Source organism: Phycodurus eques, chromosome 11, assembly GCF_024500275.1.
Source record: "Phycodurus eques isolate BA_2022a chromosome 11, UOR_Pequ_1.1, whole genome shotgun sequence".
NCBI classification, from domain to species: domain Eukaryota; kingdom Metazoa; phylum Chordata; class Actinopteri; order Syngnathiformes; family Syngnathidae; genus Phycodurus; species Phycodurus eques.
This window is the reverse complement of record NC_084535.1, coordinates 1,377,094-1,396,086: the sequence shown is the minus strand read 5'-3', so window position 1 is coordinate 1,396,086 and position 18,993 is coordinate 1,377,094. Positions and strand designations below refer to the sequence as shown.

At 43.3% G+C, this 18,993-nt stretch overlaps 1 protein-coding gene across 3 annotated transcripts in view; it reads left to right on the top strand.

Moving 5' to 3' along the window:
• The window catches only part of LOC133409484 (bone morphogenetic protein receptor type-1A-like), a 36,608-nt gene that overhangs the window by 7,280 nt on the left and 10,335 nt on the right, over nucleotides 1–18,993 (top strand). For all 3 annotated transcript variants that reach the window (XM_061689549.1, XM_061689547.1, XM_061689548.1), the window contains exons 2-3: nucleotides 2,601–2,673; nucleotides 14,764–15,014. In XM_061689549.1, coding sequence (XP_061545533.1) covers nucleotides 2,601–2,673; nucleotides 14,764–15,014 — 324 coding nt within the window. The remainder of the gene's footprint in view (nucleotides 1–2,600; nucleotides 2,674–14,763; nucleotides 15,015–18,993) is intronic.

Sequence of the window (18,993 nt, the reverse complement as noted above, 5' to 3'; positions counted from 1 at the left end):
GGAATCTTTTTGTGGCGTGCTCCCCACACTAAGATCTAAATTTTAATGCAAGACAAATTGGTATGAATAGAAGGGAGACGTTATTGAAAAAAAAAAACATGCTTCCAAACTGTGTGCGAGAGTTGTTGAGTGTCAAGAGTTACTCGAGAAAAGTCACCGGCCCTCTTTTCCGCTTCAGCATGGCCTTGTCCCTGGTGATGCAGTTCCAAAGTGGAAGTGGCGGCCATGTTGCCTCCCAATGCTATTGATCGGGGCTTGAAATACTGGCACGCAGTGAATAATTCAGACGCGCTCGCCACGTTGGCGGCTCGCTGACCTTGTTGCAATCGTGTGACCGCAGTGATCGCCGCTTGTGTATATTTAAAACGGTTATTTCTGTGCAAGTGCGAAACTCGCTGGTTTAAAAAAAAAAAAAAATAAATAAAATAAAGTTTCAAAGCTTGTTTGGTTTCAACAGAAATAAAGCGAATCCAAGAAGGGGAAAAAAAACATTTTCTCCTTTTGAATGATGCGATTGGGAAGAGACTCTTTGTTGACGAGGATTTTCTGAATCCCGACACATGCGCTCATCCCTGTTTACGACCCCTCACCTCTGACCTCCTGCGACATCAGGGGACACGCGGGACCTAACTGGTCAACCGGACTCCAGCTCTTGATGTCACTCCCTAGGCCACGCCCCTTACAGACACAGCCAACGCGTGACGACTCCTGTATGTATAGTTGAGGTGCAACAACTCATTGATGATCAAATGAAGTATTTTAAGTATCTCGATAATTGATTGTTTCCAGACCTTGTTTAACTTAAAATGGTTAACTTAAAACTTCTCTGCTTTCTGTAGTCGTCCATGAAACCAGACTGATTGGCTTTGTGTTGAATGAAAATAAAACATTTGCTTTTACTTTGGAAAACAATCATCAACATTTTTGCCGATTTTCTGACGGATGTTAGGGACCAAACCAGGAACAATTTATGTTTGCATTTTTTTCCACTGTCAATTTGAGATAATGGCCTGTTTGTTTTAAAAAAAGGAATGGAAATAAAAAAAATTATCTGATTAATTGAACAAGTAATCACCAGATTAATCAATTATTAAAATAATTTGTTGTTGCAGCCCTAATGTAGAGTAATTAAAGTTAATGTGTATTTCTTTGTTTTTTTGTACACCACGGTGCTATTTTTCTTTCCTTTTAGGTGTTTTTTGAGGCTGAAACTGATTTCTTTTATTGAAGCTTTATTTATCCAGGTAAGACAATTGCAAACGGATTGCTGATTCAGAATGGCCACCCGATTAAAAGATCAGACCAAGCGGTCACTCGACGACGACAACCAATAACTCGGATCTGTTGGCAAGTTCGTAAGGCTTTGGTTCGTAACCGGCTCTTCTAGTTGTCCCGTGTCAGATTTCACACGATTTCATACCTCTTTGAGCAGATGCAAATTGTACACCCCTTGCCAATTTATATTAAAAAAAAAAAAAAAAAAAAAAAAAAAAAGCAACTCTTTGCAAGAGCATTTAGTGTCTGCACACATTGTGACACGGACCATCACGATGACATCATTTCCGTGTCTGCACTTGAAACCTTTGACTCAAAAAGTCTTGACTCTTGATTTATTTAAAAAAAAAAAAAAAAAAGTGTTTTTTTTGGGGGGGTGGGATCACATTGACCAAAGAGATGTCATGTGACGTTTGATACAGCCTCTCAAGTGTTAGCAGCTCTGCTATCTTTGAGCGTGCATGAGCGCGTGCGTGTTTACCTCCCGGCCCGCATAGCTCGGCCCCCTTTGCTTGTTTACGAGGTGACGACTGGTTTCTCTTCTTTCTCGCTGGTCACGCCTTCTTCACTGCTAAGTGAACAGTTCACCTTTATTTCTTTGTGTCTTTTCCATGTGGGCAAAATTAAAATAATCAAAAGGAAATACAGATTTAAAGAAGATGACTTTTTCAAAATTACCTTTTTTTTTCTTTTTTTTTTCAAAATACGCAGACACGTCAGAACCTGTTGCGTGTCAGTTGCGTGCGCAAATGAATGCAACAGACAATTACTGGATCGTTGATCATGTAAATACTCTGCAGGCCCGATGACAGAAAAGAGCGGCCTTGTGTGGTCCGCGGGCTGTACTTTGCTTACCATCGGTGTGCACTAATGGCTTTGTTGTTGTGTTTTGTCAAAACCAACGAATCGCACTGGCTTTGCATCCACACGAATGCGTTATTTAAAGTAAAACTCCAAAGTGTCGCCTGATGTCACGTACGTTTGGCTTTTCGAATACTGTGACGCGGTGTTGTTGAATTTGCATCAAGCAAATGTTGTAGTGAAGCAGTTATTCCCTCCAGAAATAAATGAGAGGCAGCTGCTGTTTGTTTTGTTTTTGAAGCACCCTCTTGAGTGGGCGCTACTTCTATTTTCTCCTTGTCGCGAGTGTAAAAACAAAAAAAGCTGGCCGTGGAGCTCCTCCTCTTCCTGCTCTTCCCACTGCTGTTTCTTCTTCATCTCGAGCAGGAAGTAACATCGTCTCATTGATTCCCTGTGGTTTTTTTTGAATGTCAAATGTACACGACCAACCGCACTCAACGTCTGTGTCGCTCTCGTCCCGACAGCTTGTCCTGATGTGACGCACTTCGCCCATGGAGCCTCGCGGCAACATGCTACACGCACGGACACAGCGCTCAGGTATGGACGCACACGCGCTCACACATAGAGAACAAGTGACTTTTCTTCTAAAAGTCATTCAAATTGCCTATAGTACAGTATATAGTTTAAAGTTTAAAAAATACAGTTTCCAAAATACAGTGAAACCTCAGGTTATGAACTTAATTGGTTCTGTGACCCCGTTTGTAACCTGACACATTCTTAATAGGGCCGTCCCGATCCCGTTGTCCTTAATTAAAGAGACGCTACAATTCATCGAATAACATACAGTGCATACTATGAATAGTATTTTTTTGACAAAATCAAATCTTTACGGACTTTTTTTTTATGATGTCAATCGCAAACGCTATTAGATTGGTGGTTGGATGACCGAGGATGTGAAGGCGGAACTTCCGCCTAGAACAGATTCCCGCCTTACGCCGCGGAGCAGGCGACGACTTTTCAGCTTACAACCGAGCGTAACATGCACGGAGTCGGTTATCGTCACGCGCCGCGAGTAGAATCAAGACGGAGATCCTTCCGTTCGTCCATACCTAGACCGTTCGCAAACTCAAAATAATGCATAACTAGAGGTACATTTTCCACAAAAAATCATATACGTAGCCCGAATTGTTTGTAAACAGAGGCGTTCGTAACCGGAGGTTCCTGTGTACTTGGAAGAAGCTACTAGCAGTTCAAACACTTACAAACATACTGTAGACATCATTTTGCTACGGAAATAAAAAAGACAAAATATGTACTGTATTTTCGCACCGTATTAATGGGCGCAGTCTCAGTTACGGGGTCTATTTCTGTATTTAACATGATCATAAGGCGCACCGTATTATTGGGCGCAGGCACGCTAAAACATACGCTAGCATGCATGCACTATGTACTCATGTTGTTTTTTGATCAATCCTCATCCACAAATCCACCAAAGTCCTCATCCTCTGTATCCGAAATGAACAGCCGGGCAAGTTCTCCATCAAACACGGCGGGTTCCCTCTCGTCATTGTCGGAGTCGATCGGCAATGATGCCGGCTTTCGCGAAAGCTCGGACAACAGTCGAAGCAGATACCTTAGCCCGGGCATCCGCAGTCCATTCACATATGGTGGCGTGACTCGCCCGACGCTGCCTCCCGGTCTTAGTAAAGCTGTGTTCGCCATCTGTCCTCCATGGCTCCCACGCCGCTCTCAACTTCACTTTGAACGCCCCGTTTACACCGATGTCCAATGTTTGATGTTGAAGTTTCTTCGTCAAGTCTCCCGGAATGACGGCAAGCTCCGAGTTCATTTGCTACACTTGGTTTTTAACAGCGGCTGTGAAATGGTCACGAATGGAGTCACAGATCGACAGGGACGGTGACGTGTGGGGAAAAAACCATCCGGTCTCTTTACGTACACCTCACTCAGCCACGCTCTCATTTTCTCCTCGTCCATCCAGCCATGCTGTCCTCAGTCACGTCCGCCTTCCTTTATATAAGCAGCATGTCGGCAGGAAATGCTCCCAGTCAGTCGGGCGGAGCGCTCATCAAAGTCACACAACGACATTTACAGATTTTGGAACTCGGTGCACACGTAGGGCACCCTGTCCATTTTGGAGAAAATTTAAGACTTTTAAGTGCGCCTTATGGTCGTGAAAATATGGTAAACACGAAAAGGTGAATGTTTCTGTGAATAACGGCGATAGGTTTTCAAAATCAGTGTACACAGGTGAATTCGCAAATGCCCATTGGCGAACGTGCAGCTGACCACTGTGTACGTCGTCATCTTACACACACGTATACGGTCATGTTTTATAGATACACACACATACGATGCGGTCAGAATTTGTCCTATTGGGCTGTTGTTCATCAAAGCAGACAACGGGCAAAATGAGCCAATCGGGGGCTGCAATTAAAAAGGCATGACGCCTCCTGATTGGCCAGCCCTGCCGTCATTGCTGGTGATCAAGGGTTAATCTCATGAAAGCGCAGAAGGGGAGGGGTGGGGGCTTTAATCAGATTTTGGGGGGGTCTACATAACGTGTGTGTTCATGTGGCCACACTAAAAACTCTACAGATGTTAAATACGACTGTGACGCCCACGCAAACATGACTGCGTGTGTGTGTGGCTATTCAAGCCATTAAATGTGTACCAATTAAGACGGCGTGTCACGTTTTTGTTGTGTTTTGCTATTTTATGTGATGTCATCGTTTTGGTGTCGCAGTCAGCGGAGTCAATATGTCACGCTTGCTTCGCTTCCATTGTTCAGTTGACTCTCCTTTACTTGCTTGAATTACGTATCGTCACTAAATACAAGCCGAATGTTGTATGTTGGCAAATGGTGCCCTGTGGCTGTTCCTTACTCAACTGGATGTGGGGCAGCCATCTATTTTTGTACCAATAATATATTTTGGGACTGAGCGGAACCCAAACATCAACACAACATTGTGAAAATGACGGCTCGTCTGCAAATAGCGAAAATATCACCTGGAACACCGAATCTGATATTTTCTACACTTGAGTTCATCGGGCAGACTGTTTACGTAATTTAGTGCTGCGTTTTTGCTCAGCATCAGAGTTCAAATGGGCTCCGCAGTTCTTTTATGGCAATTCCGGACAGTGAACAACAGTTGTGAACAACATATTTCACATCATTGGAAAAGAGAGACATTGTTTTGCCCGAAGTGGATGCCTCAGTCAGTCTTTGAGAGGGACGGCCTTTATTCAAGGAAATACTGTGTTTTATGTTCAGGTCAAGCAGACCACGGAGTGGAACTTTAGTCGACGTTCTGACTTTCTAAACGTACTCAAAGACCTTCAGAGGCGGCCTGTCTGCTCCTCCAAATCACTCCCATATGTCCCGCACTACAAGCACGCACACATTTCTTAGCTTGGGAATGCAAATATGGATGATTTCAGTATAAAAGAATGTAGGAGTTCCCCATGAAAAGACCTTAAGCAGAAACATTGAGATGAATGATGGAATGCGGTGATATAGATTTTGCACATATTTAGTGTTATATGATCATGTGCATACCTTTTTTTCCGATCAGGTGCCATTTTAGTTTTTATAACTCAAATCAAATAGGATTTGCGAAGCACTTTTCACACACACACAAAATGCAAGCCAAAGCGATCCACAGGGAGAAAATACAGACAATAAAATTGCAGGAGGACTCCAAAAACCCACCCCTCCCATCCCCACAGATGAAAGCAGACACGCCTATATGAACCCGACAAACACGCGCACACGGCATCTATTGCAGTGTCGAGATAGTACAGAGACAAAGACAAAGACGAGAGAGAGACGAACAGAATTAATGAAAAAAGTATGTTCCCGCAATATGTGCAAATCTGCACAAGCCGGGAAGTGAATCGTAATCAATTGGAAGTAATGTCCAGTTTTTTAATAAAGGGGCGGAAATATTTTTTTCATCTGGTTAATTGATTAATCAAAATATAATTGCCAAATTACTAGATTTAAAAAAAAAAAAAAAAAAAAAGTTGTTAGTTGCAACCCTGGTAGAAACAAAACAAAAAAACAGGCCATCTTTTTTTGGACTTATGATGACAATTTGTGAAGTAGATTGAACCTTTTTTTTTTTAATTTTTTTTTTATTTTAATTTTTTTTTTTTGGAAATTTTCTTGGGACTTTCAAATCACACACACACACACACACACACACAAAAGGACCACCGGGTGGTGTGTAGTGTTGACTGAGGCTTGGCGTGAGCTTCCAAAGCGACATAGTGGAAGAAACCATGAGTCCTCTCACACTCCACTTGCTGACCACACACACACACACGCACACACACACACTCAAAACAGTGTGTTGTGTGCCACCTACAATTAGAGAGATATTTTAGTTTGGTGCGTCTGGCCTCCGAGTTGTTGTCATAGTAGAGCAGTTCAGTTGTAACACAAAGTGTAAAATATTTTTAAAAATAGGCAACAAAACATCACGTGAGTAATGCGTCAACATCATACGAGCAAACTGTGTAAGTTGGGAACACTGTCGGAACATTGCGCTTGTGCGTCGTGTGATTTATGATCATATTGCTGCTTTATGGTGTGTGTGGCTTTGTTTTACGGTCGCTCTGGAGGACAAAGGCAACACTGTGCCTCTGACGGACAGACCTGTTACTATGGCGATTACACTCATTAAAAACACCTCCAGGCTCCCGAGCCACGTCATAAGAATTTATGGCTTCTTCTTCTGCTCGACAACACACACGGACACACGCAGTTTTCGTTTGTATTTGTACAACACTAATGCGGTCACTCCGCGTGTATGAGTGGCCCCAGTGGTTGCTGGGTAATCTATGAAGCATGGAAGACATCGATCAAGTTTTTGTACCTTTCTAATAGATCCATGTGAGCAGATTGGGGGAAAACATTTTAAAATGATGGTCTAACGGTGAAATTTCACTCCTTGTCATCTTTGTGAGTTTCGTCAGAGGGCCGTTATGACTGAAAATCATATAATGTGCTGTTTAATCACCTTATCATATTACATATACAGGTACACAAATGGCCCTGTATTTCATTATTACATATACTTTTGCAACGCAATGAATATAAAATACGAAGTCATGGCCCATAGTAACAATTGAATAAGTATACAACATTTGTTCAATTTGTTCAGGAGCGACGGGCGTGTGTATCATCTGTAAATTTGCAATTTTGGTGCAGATTTTCTGCTAAAATGAAAAGAAAGAATCCACAAAACGGGCGAGTTTTTCTGTTGTGGCTCCCAAAATGTGGAGCCAACTGCACCAGCCTCTTCATTAGCCTGTTTTTAAATAATTTCTTAAAGGGGGCTAACTAAACCAAAGATGTCAAAACATTCTGTTATTTGTGTTGTTCTTCTTTATCAGTTGCCATGTTTTAAAGGTTTTTTTGGGAAGAAATATACCATAGATATAAGTAAACAGCATCTACTGGCTTACAGGAGCCGTCATCTTTTAGGTCTATTCACTTTCACGAGAATGCAGATTTGTGAGAATGTGACCATCCTATTTTCGGCCAACTTAAGGCCTTTTCACACTGCTCTTAGCAGGGCGCAACATGCTGTCAACTAACCCATTCATTGTGTACGTGCTTTGAGGGTGCGACGATGGAACGCCCCGTCGCGAAGGTGGGCGCATGGCGTTACCGCGCCGTGCCTCAGGTTGAAAAATGTTAAACTTGGGAGTGGCGTCGCTGTGACGTCAGACGGAAAATGTATTTATTATTTATTTATTTTTTCTTCCTGCAATGTTCCTTAGTTTCATGTCTCATGTGTTATAAACTAATTATACAGCACTTTTGAAATGTGCTCTATAAATACATTTTGATTTAACAAAAAGACAATTTAGCGGGTCATAAAAACTTTTGATGTGGCGGGCGGATCTGGCCCTAGGCCTGGAGTTTGACACCTGGGGTACTAACTAACTGCTAGATCGTGGCTGCAGAATGCATCCAGGACAGGTAGATTTCATGAGAATTACATTGAAGATGATGAGGATAAGCTGAAGAGGAGGAAGGCTCGGGGGATTGTGGGTATTCTTAGGGTAATCTACGGCCGCAGAGAGCGGGCGAGCAAACAATGGCAGCGGAGCCAGGAAGTCTGGCCTGCAGTCTCCCAGGCCCCGAAAGGCATGTCGGGCATTGGCGCCGACACCATCGCCAAGCTGCCGCAGCACCCGGCCGGGGGCTCGCCTGCAAGGAGGGAGGAGGGGTGGGGGGCGGGTTGGATATAATACACCTTCCTCCTCCAAGATGAAGAAAAGACCACATTGATGAAGGAACAACTCTAAAGGCTTCTTTATACTCACTGCGACTGTCCCTCACGTAGTTTGTCTTTATACTCGAGCGCAACCCGCACACGCTGTTTTGAAAGTGTGCTGCAGTTCACCTCCAAGTCGGGGGGTGTCGCTACAGGGTGGAGTTTTTCTGCCCATTTCCGGTAGCCGTTTTTTACTTTCCTTTCCGTAACAAGGAACAAAGCAACAACAATGGCGACCGTGGAACAGTGTCTGCTAGAACAAATGAACCTAGATGACACCTTTAATTATGCTGCAAAATCAATCAAGAAGGCGGCGGCGTAGGTGCTACGTGGTACCGAGTGGCACGCTGAGTACGTCATCACAGCATGTGACTAAAACGGCCCAATCACGAGCGATTTATCTCCGCGCAGCAGCTATTTTTGCCGTCGTGCGCGTCAAGCTACGCAGAGGGGCCGCACGGGGCAATTCGTCGGTCACGTGATGCAATGCGGGCGTTGTCGCCCGCAGGAATATAAAGAGGCCTCAAAGGACTACAACATGGGAGGCAGACGGGGAGAGAACAAGGTTGCATACTTTGCTTGACATACTCTACAAGTGAAGAAGCCTTTTTGGATTAAAGGTGAAACGTCTGTTGGTCGTCATTCAACGTTTGCCGATTGCCTTGACCTGGATGACTGACCATCTACACAGACATGTTACATACAGTACTTTGATCTCCTAGTAGTAGTTGGGAAAGCCGACATGCTCGTTATCCATCTTAAAGTTTCTGGAAAATGAATTCAGAGAATTGTTTCTAAATATGTGATATGTTTGAAGAAAATTGTCGAAAACCAGCAAAGACCGAGCACTAATTTACTTTAAGCAGTACTGAATTGTGGAGCTCTTGCATTAGTTTTTCACCCTTTGGAGTTTTCCAGAATTTGTATTTTCTTTTATTTTTTTAAGGGGGGTGTGACTAAAACCGGGCCTAATGGCGCATTCGTAGCCCAGGGTGGGTCGCCCCTCCCCGACCGTATAAGAACCTGAGTCATCAGCGGTTATCCGGCTCAATTGCTATGGACAATTACATACACGTTCCCTTTGGATAGTCCGCTTGCGTGGGGGCTTTAGAGCGCCTCGTTGTCTTCTGTGTGTGTTCAAATTTGGCAGGTTTGTTAACAACACTCTTCTCTGTTCTGGGTCAAATCTACAAGACATTGATTATCACCAATATGTCAATATCACCAAGAGGCAATGTTGTACATGAACGAGTTCAATCAACTTAAGTTAATTTCTGCCTGGTGAATGTGATTGAGAATGCGCTCGTTCTGGCATCTGTGAGTGGTTTTCGAATAAATGTTCATTTTCTTTCACGAGTGCCAGGTTCAGGATGTACCCCGCCTCTCGCCCGCAGTTAGCTGGGATAGGCTCCAGCATGCCCGCGAACCGCGTGAGGAGAAGCGGTACAGAAAATAGGCATGCGTTCGCCCCCCTGGTGGCTGGCTGTCTCTGTTGCATTATGTTGAGCTTTCTGACAGGGTGGACAGATTTTGGCCAATGTTAGCATTTTATGAGCACATAGAGGACCTTCACACAGCAACGTGATTGAGTTGACAAGCTGATTGTGTACTGCTTCACAATCTGTTTTGAATTTCTGAAACCTTTTTGTATCCATTATTTCACCACGACAGAGTGGAGGTGAAACTTGACCGCGTCCAACTACACACATCATGTGATGAAAATGATCAAACAAAAGTGTAAGCTTCACCGTTTCAGTGCTTGTCGTCATGTCACGAACACCATCAGAGGTTTTCCTAAGATAGGAATGTAGAAAGAGTAAAACATGTTTCTCCTGCAATAAGATTTCTAGAATCACCCCTGTTGGCATTTTTCAAAGTCTAGTTTTAGTTTTAATACCAATGTCAATATAAGTTCATCATTGTCAGTACTTGGGTGTGAAAATAGTCTAACTTTCTTAGTTTTTATACCAATGTTAATATAAGTTCATCATTGTTAATACATAGTCTAACTTTGACACCAAGTAGTGCTCTTTTTTTGAATAGGTCTTCTTAAAGGCATAATGCAATGCAGTTCATACTTCAATGTTCTTATCTTTTTTCTACAAGTAAAGCACTTTTTATTAAGACACTGAAACAATAACACATTTGGTCTTAACTGGCAAAGGAAAATGTTGATGAAAGGCTAGCTTGTTTTCTCACATGTTGCGGTAGTGTTTTTGTTTGCTTATCATCAGATGAGATTGTTAAGAAAGATGCTTCTTCATTCCATTTTTAGCGCCCAACTGAAATCTGCCCCATCACCCCCACCTGAGCACGATCCCAATCTCGGTCATTACACCATTTATATGCGAGTTGTCGGCCTCTGGCTCGTTTGGTTGGATTGCCAATCTTCTTCCAGAGCAGGAAGTGGACGCGCATTAAGGTCTTATTATTGATGTCTGGACTTCCACGCTGCAGGGGGTGAAAGGAAGCTTGGGAGGTTTGAAAGGTAGCCATTATTTGTGCACTAAATTGCTGTTTTTTGTTTTAAAGACAACAAGGGCTTTCAGTGTGACATCATCACGTTGTTTAAATCCACTCCAAATCCTGTTGTAGCGGTCGCTGTGTTCGCAATCATTCACTCATTGGCTATTCCCAGTCCCTAATCACTATATTGGGATTTTTATATGGTGCGCTACTCTTGTGCCTTTAATGATGTTATTGCCGTGGCCTTATTTGGGTTATGTGCAACCAACCTCCACATTGCGCAAATCAGGTCGAAACACTTCCCTCTGGTCAAGGTAGCCGGCCGCAACCTGATGACAGAAAAGCGGGAACAAAACCAGTTGTAGAAATATGAAATGTCTACAATGTTTGTTTTACACAACAGGTCTTCAAGGGCTACCACTTGCAACACTATATAATAATAATAGCATACGGTTGGAAAACAATTCAGCCAAAGGTCATGCAAACCTGCAGCTGTGTCGTTGAAAGAGTTCCATAAAATCCGACGATCTGCGAGACCCCAAGGTGTCTGTGATTTGTGATTGGATGTGCGAGTCGGGGGTGGAGCCAGTGGAAGAGGATTGTGAGCGTGCGTCAGCGAGATGAAGGACGACGGTTGAGAGAGATGCCCGTTGGATGTTTTCTTTGGTGACATTAACTGGTCATTTTTTACAATAAAGAGGTTATTTATCGACCACCGCTTGCCTTCGTTTTATCGTCTAAGCGAACGTTACGGTATGTTGTCTGACTTTTTACTGTTCCAGGAGGACGTTTGGTGTACTGGCTTAAGTGAGGGTTTAAGGCTGTTCGTCAGTGAAGCCACCACCTTTTGACTCCAGTGAGGCGTCCATGTTGTTAATGCCAAAACACGCGATTACTGATTCATCCACTTTAAGCTGTAACCACCTTTGCCAAGTTGTAAAGTCGACACGACGACTAGTCGCTGCAACCCCTAATATCTTTTCTGGTGACCACTGGTTGTTCGTGTCATTTCAAAATGCATTGTGGGATACGTTGAGGCTACTATGCAGGAGATTCGCTGTGCTCACTAGACGTCACAAAATGGCCAACTGATTACATAGGGCAGTGTAGCAATCATCGGCTCGCGCGAGTTGCTGCGGCAGTAAGTTTCCCAGCATGTCCGCATAGACGCGAGCGGAGAGTCTTTTGGGGGATGTGGGCGTGGCGGTCACGGCCGGATGCCTGCTCATAAGGGTGCTTTACATCGCGTACAGGTGGCTCCACACAACAAGGGCTGCTTTCATTCTGACCAACATGTTAAGGAGCTACGTGTTTGATGCTTTGGTCCAGTGCTTCTCAAACTTTTTATACCAAGTACCACCTAAAAAAAAAAAAAAAATACTTGGCTCTCTCCAAGTACCACCATCATGGCCAACATTAAAAGACTTTAGCCTAGTAGGCTGAAGTGTTCCTTCAAAAACAAAAGAGGTTTTCATCCTAAAAATTATATTTAATATTATTTACACAGTCTGAATATAAACGCCGCACCTAAATATAGGGGGAAAAAAATAATAAAATGTGCACGATTCAGTTCAAATATGCTGCACATAAAGGTTCAATAAAAATTGTACTGAAATAGTTTAAAACACTTGGTTGTTATAGATCAAATCATTGATTTGGTTTTCGATAAATTGTTGCACCTCTACTTGCATGTGTGTCACTGTTGTGATTGTATTGGACTTCAAATGTCCACTAAGACTTTTTTTCCCCCCTTCTTCTTCATGTTGCAGATAACATGAGAACATATGATGTCATGCTAGTGCTACACTGTTTTCGAAGGGAAGCGGACGTAGGACGGGTGGTGGTTTGGGTGGGGGTTGTGGGAACTGGAGTCAGGCGGCTTCCGGTTTCACCGCACGGTCCTTCCTCATCTTGTCCGCACTCCAGCATCTTACGGGACTCTGCGTGTGTTATTTTTTTTGTGCCAGTCGGTCTTATCTGACCACATTCTAACGCACTTGAACAAGCCCACATCATCAAGACGCTTGTCAAATGTTCCCCTAAAAGTGGGAATACACACGGTGTACACATGCACACTCGCCGGGACCCCCCTCCCTCGCCAGCAAAAGATGTGTGAAAAGTGGGTCACAGGTCTGACCTCTTTGTCCCGCCCTGGCAAATAGAAAGTGACAGACACTGGCTGGACAGAGCCACTAATTGCCCAACACACACACATATGACCCCCCCCCCCGACCAGTATCCACCCAACCCACTCTCGGCGCCCCTTAATTGCGATATGTGGCTATTAGTGCTGCGCCTCTAATTGCGCAACATCTTGGACAAATCATTTGGCATTGATGCAGGTGGGGGGTTGGTTCCGTAGCACAACACGTCGGTTATGTTCGCTATTTTGCTGTCGCAACTTTACATAGGAACAGGAAGCCCAGTGTTCCCACTGCTGCATTAGGTATGGCCGCATTTAACATTCTGCATTTACTTTAGTCTCGAATATTGCCTTGAAAATTCGGCCCCCAAAGCCTTTTTGACTTGGAAACATCACATTTGGTAAACACATCAATCATGAGTAGACCCGCAATAAAAGTCTGAAAAGATACAGGAAGAAATGACATTATCGGCTAATGAGGTTCTTTAAAGACAAACTCGTTCTAGAGACTTTGCCCAGTCACTAGCAGAGTTGAAGTACATAAACTAGATCTGATGGAAGTGTTCATCGTCGTGAAAATGTATTTTTCGTAGCCCAAACAATGGCTTGTTAACAAGCCCTACATTCGTTCATTTTCCATACCGCTTATCCTCACGAGGGTCGCGGGCGTGCTGGAGCACTCCGGGCGAGAGGCGGGGTACCCGCAGAACTGGTCGCCAGCCAATCGCAGGGCACATGTAAACAAACAAGCGTTCGCACTCACATTCACACTTCCGGGCCATTTAGAGTCTTCAAAGAACCTAGCGAGCATGTTTGTGGGATGTGGGAGGAAACCGGAATGCCTGGCGGAAAGCCACGCAGGCACGGGGAGCACATGCAAACGCCACAAAGGAAAGCCCGCAACCTCAGAACTGTGAGGCAGATGTGCTAACCTGTCGGCCACCGCAAGCCTTACAATCTTTTTTTAAAGTCAGCTACTGAAGCTACTTCTGCGTAGCAGAATTAACGGGAGACATGTCAATCATGAGTAGACGTATAATAAAGTTTCACAAAGTCATGCCAGAAAAGACATTTTGGTTTGAAATGGCCATTTTAGTCCTTTCCACTGTTCCTTCGAAGACAAACTTGTTTGAGAGATTTTGTCCTAATGCTTCTAAATTTTAACCACTTTTACTACCAAAGTTGAAGCAGTCGTGAAATTTTGCAGGTATTTTCAGCCTGAAAATATTTGTATTCGGGAGATACAGAGACCGCAAAATTGGCTTGCTAGCACCCTCAGAAATGTTTGAAAAGTCAGCCCCAGAATGCGGTTTGTCTTGACAAAATTTGGTAGACTTGTCTATCATGAGTAGACCTACTAAAAGGTCTTAAGAAACACACGGGACGTTTGCTAAAGTCGGTCATTTGGGTTTCAAGCGAGCCATTTTAGGGTCGTTTTGGTTCTGTGAATGTTTTGAAAAATCAGCCTCCGAAGCTAGTTTGACTTAATATGAAAATCATGAAATATGGTAGACGACTATTATGAGTATGCCCACCAAAAAAAGTTTCAAGAAGCAACGCCCAAAAGGTTTGCCATTTCGGTTTCAAGCAAGCCGTTTTCGGCTCATGACGACCTTTTCCTGGGCTGCTTAAAGATAAACTGCTCATACAGTAAGTAGAGAATGTAAATGTTGTCTTTTGTCAGCATTCTTTGTCCCAAGCACCGCAGTTGTACATCATAATGGCCAAATATTACACGTGATCTAAACGTTACATGTTGTGTCTCGTCAGCGTTCCGCGTCCAAAGAGCCAGCGAGCCAGAGGAGCTTCTTCTCATATTGTGATAGCAGACCAGCAAACATCTCCCGTGAAGCTTCCGGACCGCAAAGTCGTGTCGGGACCACAGGGACCGTCCGTCCCGCCCCTCCTGGCGCGGCCCCGTCCCGCCCGAGCGTCCGTCCGGTCGCGCCGCAGGATGGGAGGTGTCCTGTTGCGTCTGGCCGTCATGGCCGCCGCGCTGCTGATGGTCCTCAGAGCGGAAGGTACGAACCCACGCCGATTGCGCTCGTTCTTTGCCTGTGTTATGTTAGCCACGACGACGCAAACAACCAAACAAAAAGCTCAAATGTATTTGTCAAATAGTTCATTTTGATCATCATGAATGCTCATGTTTTCACCTGACTATTTATACTTAATTTAATTAGAATGAATGAACCAATTGTTTCATGAAATAAGAACATACATGTATATGTGAATAACAGCTAAATTGATGCGGTAGCTTTGGCTACATTTAGAAACTTTTTCAAGCTTTTTTAAATATTTATTGACAATAGTTTTGTACTGTACTGGATGTTTTAGGCCACAAAAAAGTACAAAACATTCATTTTGGACTGTACAGTAATATGGGTGCAGATGGCCTAAAAAAAAAAGTGCTTCAATTTAGCGGACAATTGGTCATAATTTATTAACCAATTATTTAATGAGATGAAAAAAATACATTCATTTGTAAAGTTGTTATTTTTGTAATTTACAATAGATCACTTTTCAGAATGAGATAAATTAAGAGTTTATATATTTGAGCCAAACAGTTTTAGGAAAAGAACAGCTAAATTAGTGCAACTAATAAAATGGGTCATTTTGATAAAACAATAATTCTTGCAAATTTTTGGTGTCTTTTAATACTAATTGAATAATAACGTATGCATTTGTTCATAGAATAATGAATGTGTAAAACATTTGATTTATATTTTTCATTGTAATATTTACAGTAAATCAGATAAGAAATGATTGAATGAGAAATAATTTTTTATTCAATAAATCAATAAATACATTTGAGCGTCACTGATCGGCCTGACTTCGGCGCGGGCAGCGTGAATGTGCGTCTGAACGCTCGTCCGTCTCTGTATGTTCCCTGCGACTGACCGGCGACCAGTTCGGGGTGTAGTCCGCCTTTCGCCCGAAGTCAGCTGGGGGGAGGCCACGGTGCCCCGCGACCCTCAACAGGATAAGCGGTGTTTGGGGATGGATGGATGGATGGATGGATGGAATGCACGGCTCAATGAATGCAGCAAATATTCCAAGACTCTCGGTGGGCTGGATTTAACAAAGGAGTGCCCCCCCCCCCCCCCCCCCCCAAAAAAAATTTGTGTCCCCTCCCTTAAACACACTTAAAGCCGTTCATGCTTTAATGCGAGTGATCAGGTCAGTTAAAACATTTGCATAACGGAAGCTCGTATATTCACTGTCGTGCTGCTTTTGAAGCTAACGCACAGACACAAATGGCATCTTCAATCCCAGCTCCGCCCCTTTCTCACGTTCTTCTCTGTCCAGATGACCCCCAGGTGATAACACGTAGCTCCCCCGATGGCCAATCACTGAGAAAGCGTCCCGAAATCTCACAGCGCGGACATGGTCTGCGTCCGTGTCGGCCTCGCCAACTTTCTCTCCCCTGGCGCCGCAGGAAGCTGTTGAGCCGATTGTTGCCGCTCTCACTTCCTCTTTGCGCACGAACTACTTCCTGTATGACACGGCGCGGGCTGTCGCGGCGCTAAAGCTTCCAAACGGCCATTGTTCTCCGGAAATATCCCTCAGTCCCTCCGGAGACATATTTGCCCCTTGAAAAGTGCTCGTTTCCCTTCTCTGCAACCTTTTTGATGTCCCGCAGACGCCCATATATCATTTGTAGATAGACCAGAGAAATCGGTGGATACATTTTTTTTTCTACTCCTTTTCACGCATTTAAATATGCATGCGATGATGATGGCTCTGTTTAGTTGAGTTTATTTATTTTCATTATAGGTGCGTTACAAGCGCAAGGAAAAAGCTACTCGTTTCATGCTAAATGGGTTTGTTGTTCTTATTTTGGCAGCAAATCTGTGCCAAAATTACAATTTTCTTCACTTTTACAGATGTTAGCGGCGTTATTTTCACCAAATCCCAACACAAATTGAACAATACTGTACTTGTATACCTAAATATTTGTGTGTCACGATTTCCTGATTTAAAATTTTTATTTGTGGTTAATAATATGAATAACAATCATTTGTAGGGGACAATTGTGTATGTGTAATATGATAACATGTCAATACATTTACAGTCAACCTATATGGCTCTCACAGTCATAAGAGAATTTAATTGTGATGTCGCCCGGGGCCAAAATGACTGTGACGCTCCTGATTTCAATCGATATAACTATACATACAGTACATATAAACAATACAAAATCAAGGTCCAAATACATTCAAGAAGCAATGTACAACCAGAGGCGGTGTACAAACTACATTCTTTGTTCATTACATGGTTTATGGACTAACTTATAATTTTTATTTATTGTGATTCTTCCCCCAAAACATGTGCCAAATAATATGAAGAGAGATGTCACGATATGATAGTTTGTGAGACATTACATATGCATTTAATCCATTTAGATCACGTATGTCAAACTCAGGCTCGGTGGCCAAATTTGGCCCACGATGTAATCAATATTTTGGCCGGCAAGACCGTATAAAATGTGTATTAGAGCTGGCCCGCCAGTATATAGCACACGCGCCACGAATATTCCAAATCCCAGAATGCTTTGCTCGTGTGTCGGCCCATCGGTCTCGACCGGCGAGCGCCCCTTCCCTTTCTGTTGCAGTCGTTAGCGACTATGCTACCGGTCTCCTCGAGCAAATTTACAAAAAATGGCCAACCGAAAGATGGAAAACGGTTCACTTCCAAGACAGGTGGGAGGCAGATTGTCTGTTCACTAAAGTCGAGTTTGTCGTGTGCGGAGCAACGTGGCCGCAACAAAGAAGAGAACATTATTGAATTGAATTGAATTGTTTTTTGAATGCCCTTTATCAACTCCTTGGCAGGGACTGTTCATAGTTTGAGGTTTGGATTTTTATTGAAGGACAGTCTTATTTTTTGGGGTTGTTTTGTTGTTGGCCTTTGAAAAAAAAAGATTTACATGAAAAAGAGAGGTAGTTGGAGATAGATAAATAGAAGATAGAGAGAAGAATTCATGTTAGCTATTTCAATACAAAACAACAAACAAATACCACTGTTGTCTTTTATCGCAAATTCGATTTCCCGTGTTTCCAACATGAAAGTTTGTTTATTCCAGATTCAGTGTTGAAGCAAAATGGAAGTTTGTTGTCCATGATCAACTTTAAGGCTCCATTTCTGCAGAAAAGGGAAACGTGCGCATCGCAGTGATTTTTCATTCAACATTGAGTTCGGCCCGCGACGTTGTGCCAATTTAAAATTTTTAATTTTTGGCCCACCGTGATTTTGAGTTTGACATTCCTGATTTAGATGAATAGATTGCCGCATGAAGAAAAAAAAAAAGCAACCACAGTTGAGAGACGCTTTGTTTGATCATAAAACATCTTTTAATAGCGATGACTCTTTTTATCGTGAAGTTGCGCTTCATGGAAATTTGCGGCGCCGCGACTTGAAGAGTCCGATTACCCAGCGTGCTCTTTGCCAGACCTCAGTCTCCACGCTGACTGACGCGCACACACACACACACACACACTTTCCGTTTCTTTTTCCTCCTCTGTTCTCCCAGCCTCTTGCATTTAAATCTGTTGTTGTGACACAAGTACACAGCACATGCAGTACACATGCTCATTTACATATTGTGCTAAAAAATACAACTGTGCAGTCATATACGATATTGCTTCATAGAAACAGTTTCATGTTTAAAGCCCCTGTAAAGGGAAACTAAATCTGTCTTGTAAATTTGACACACCACAGAGAGAGCGGTGTTGTTAACAACACTGCCAAATTTGACTGATTAAAAACATGTCAAGTCAAGCATATCAAGTGAGACTTGAAAGCGGTGAAAAAGAAGCTCGTTCCCTCCGCTCTCGGACGCTGCGGGCGTGTCCGCTGAATGCGCTCGAACCATTTCCCGTTGAGCTGTCGGCTGTCAATCAAATACTACAACTACAACCTGGAAGGATGCGTGCTACTTTTTCTAGCATCTGTCTTATGTCTCCACATAACTCCATGTTTGAGCTGCCAAAATAGAGC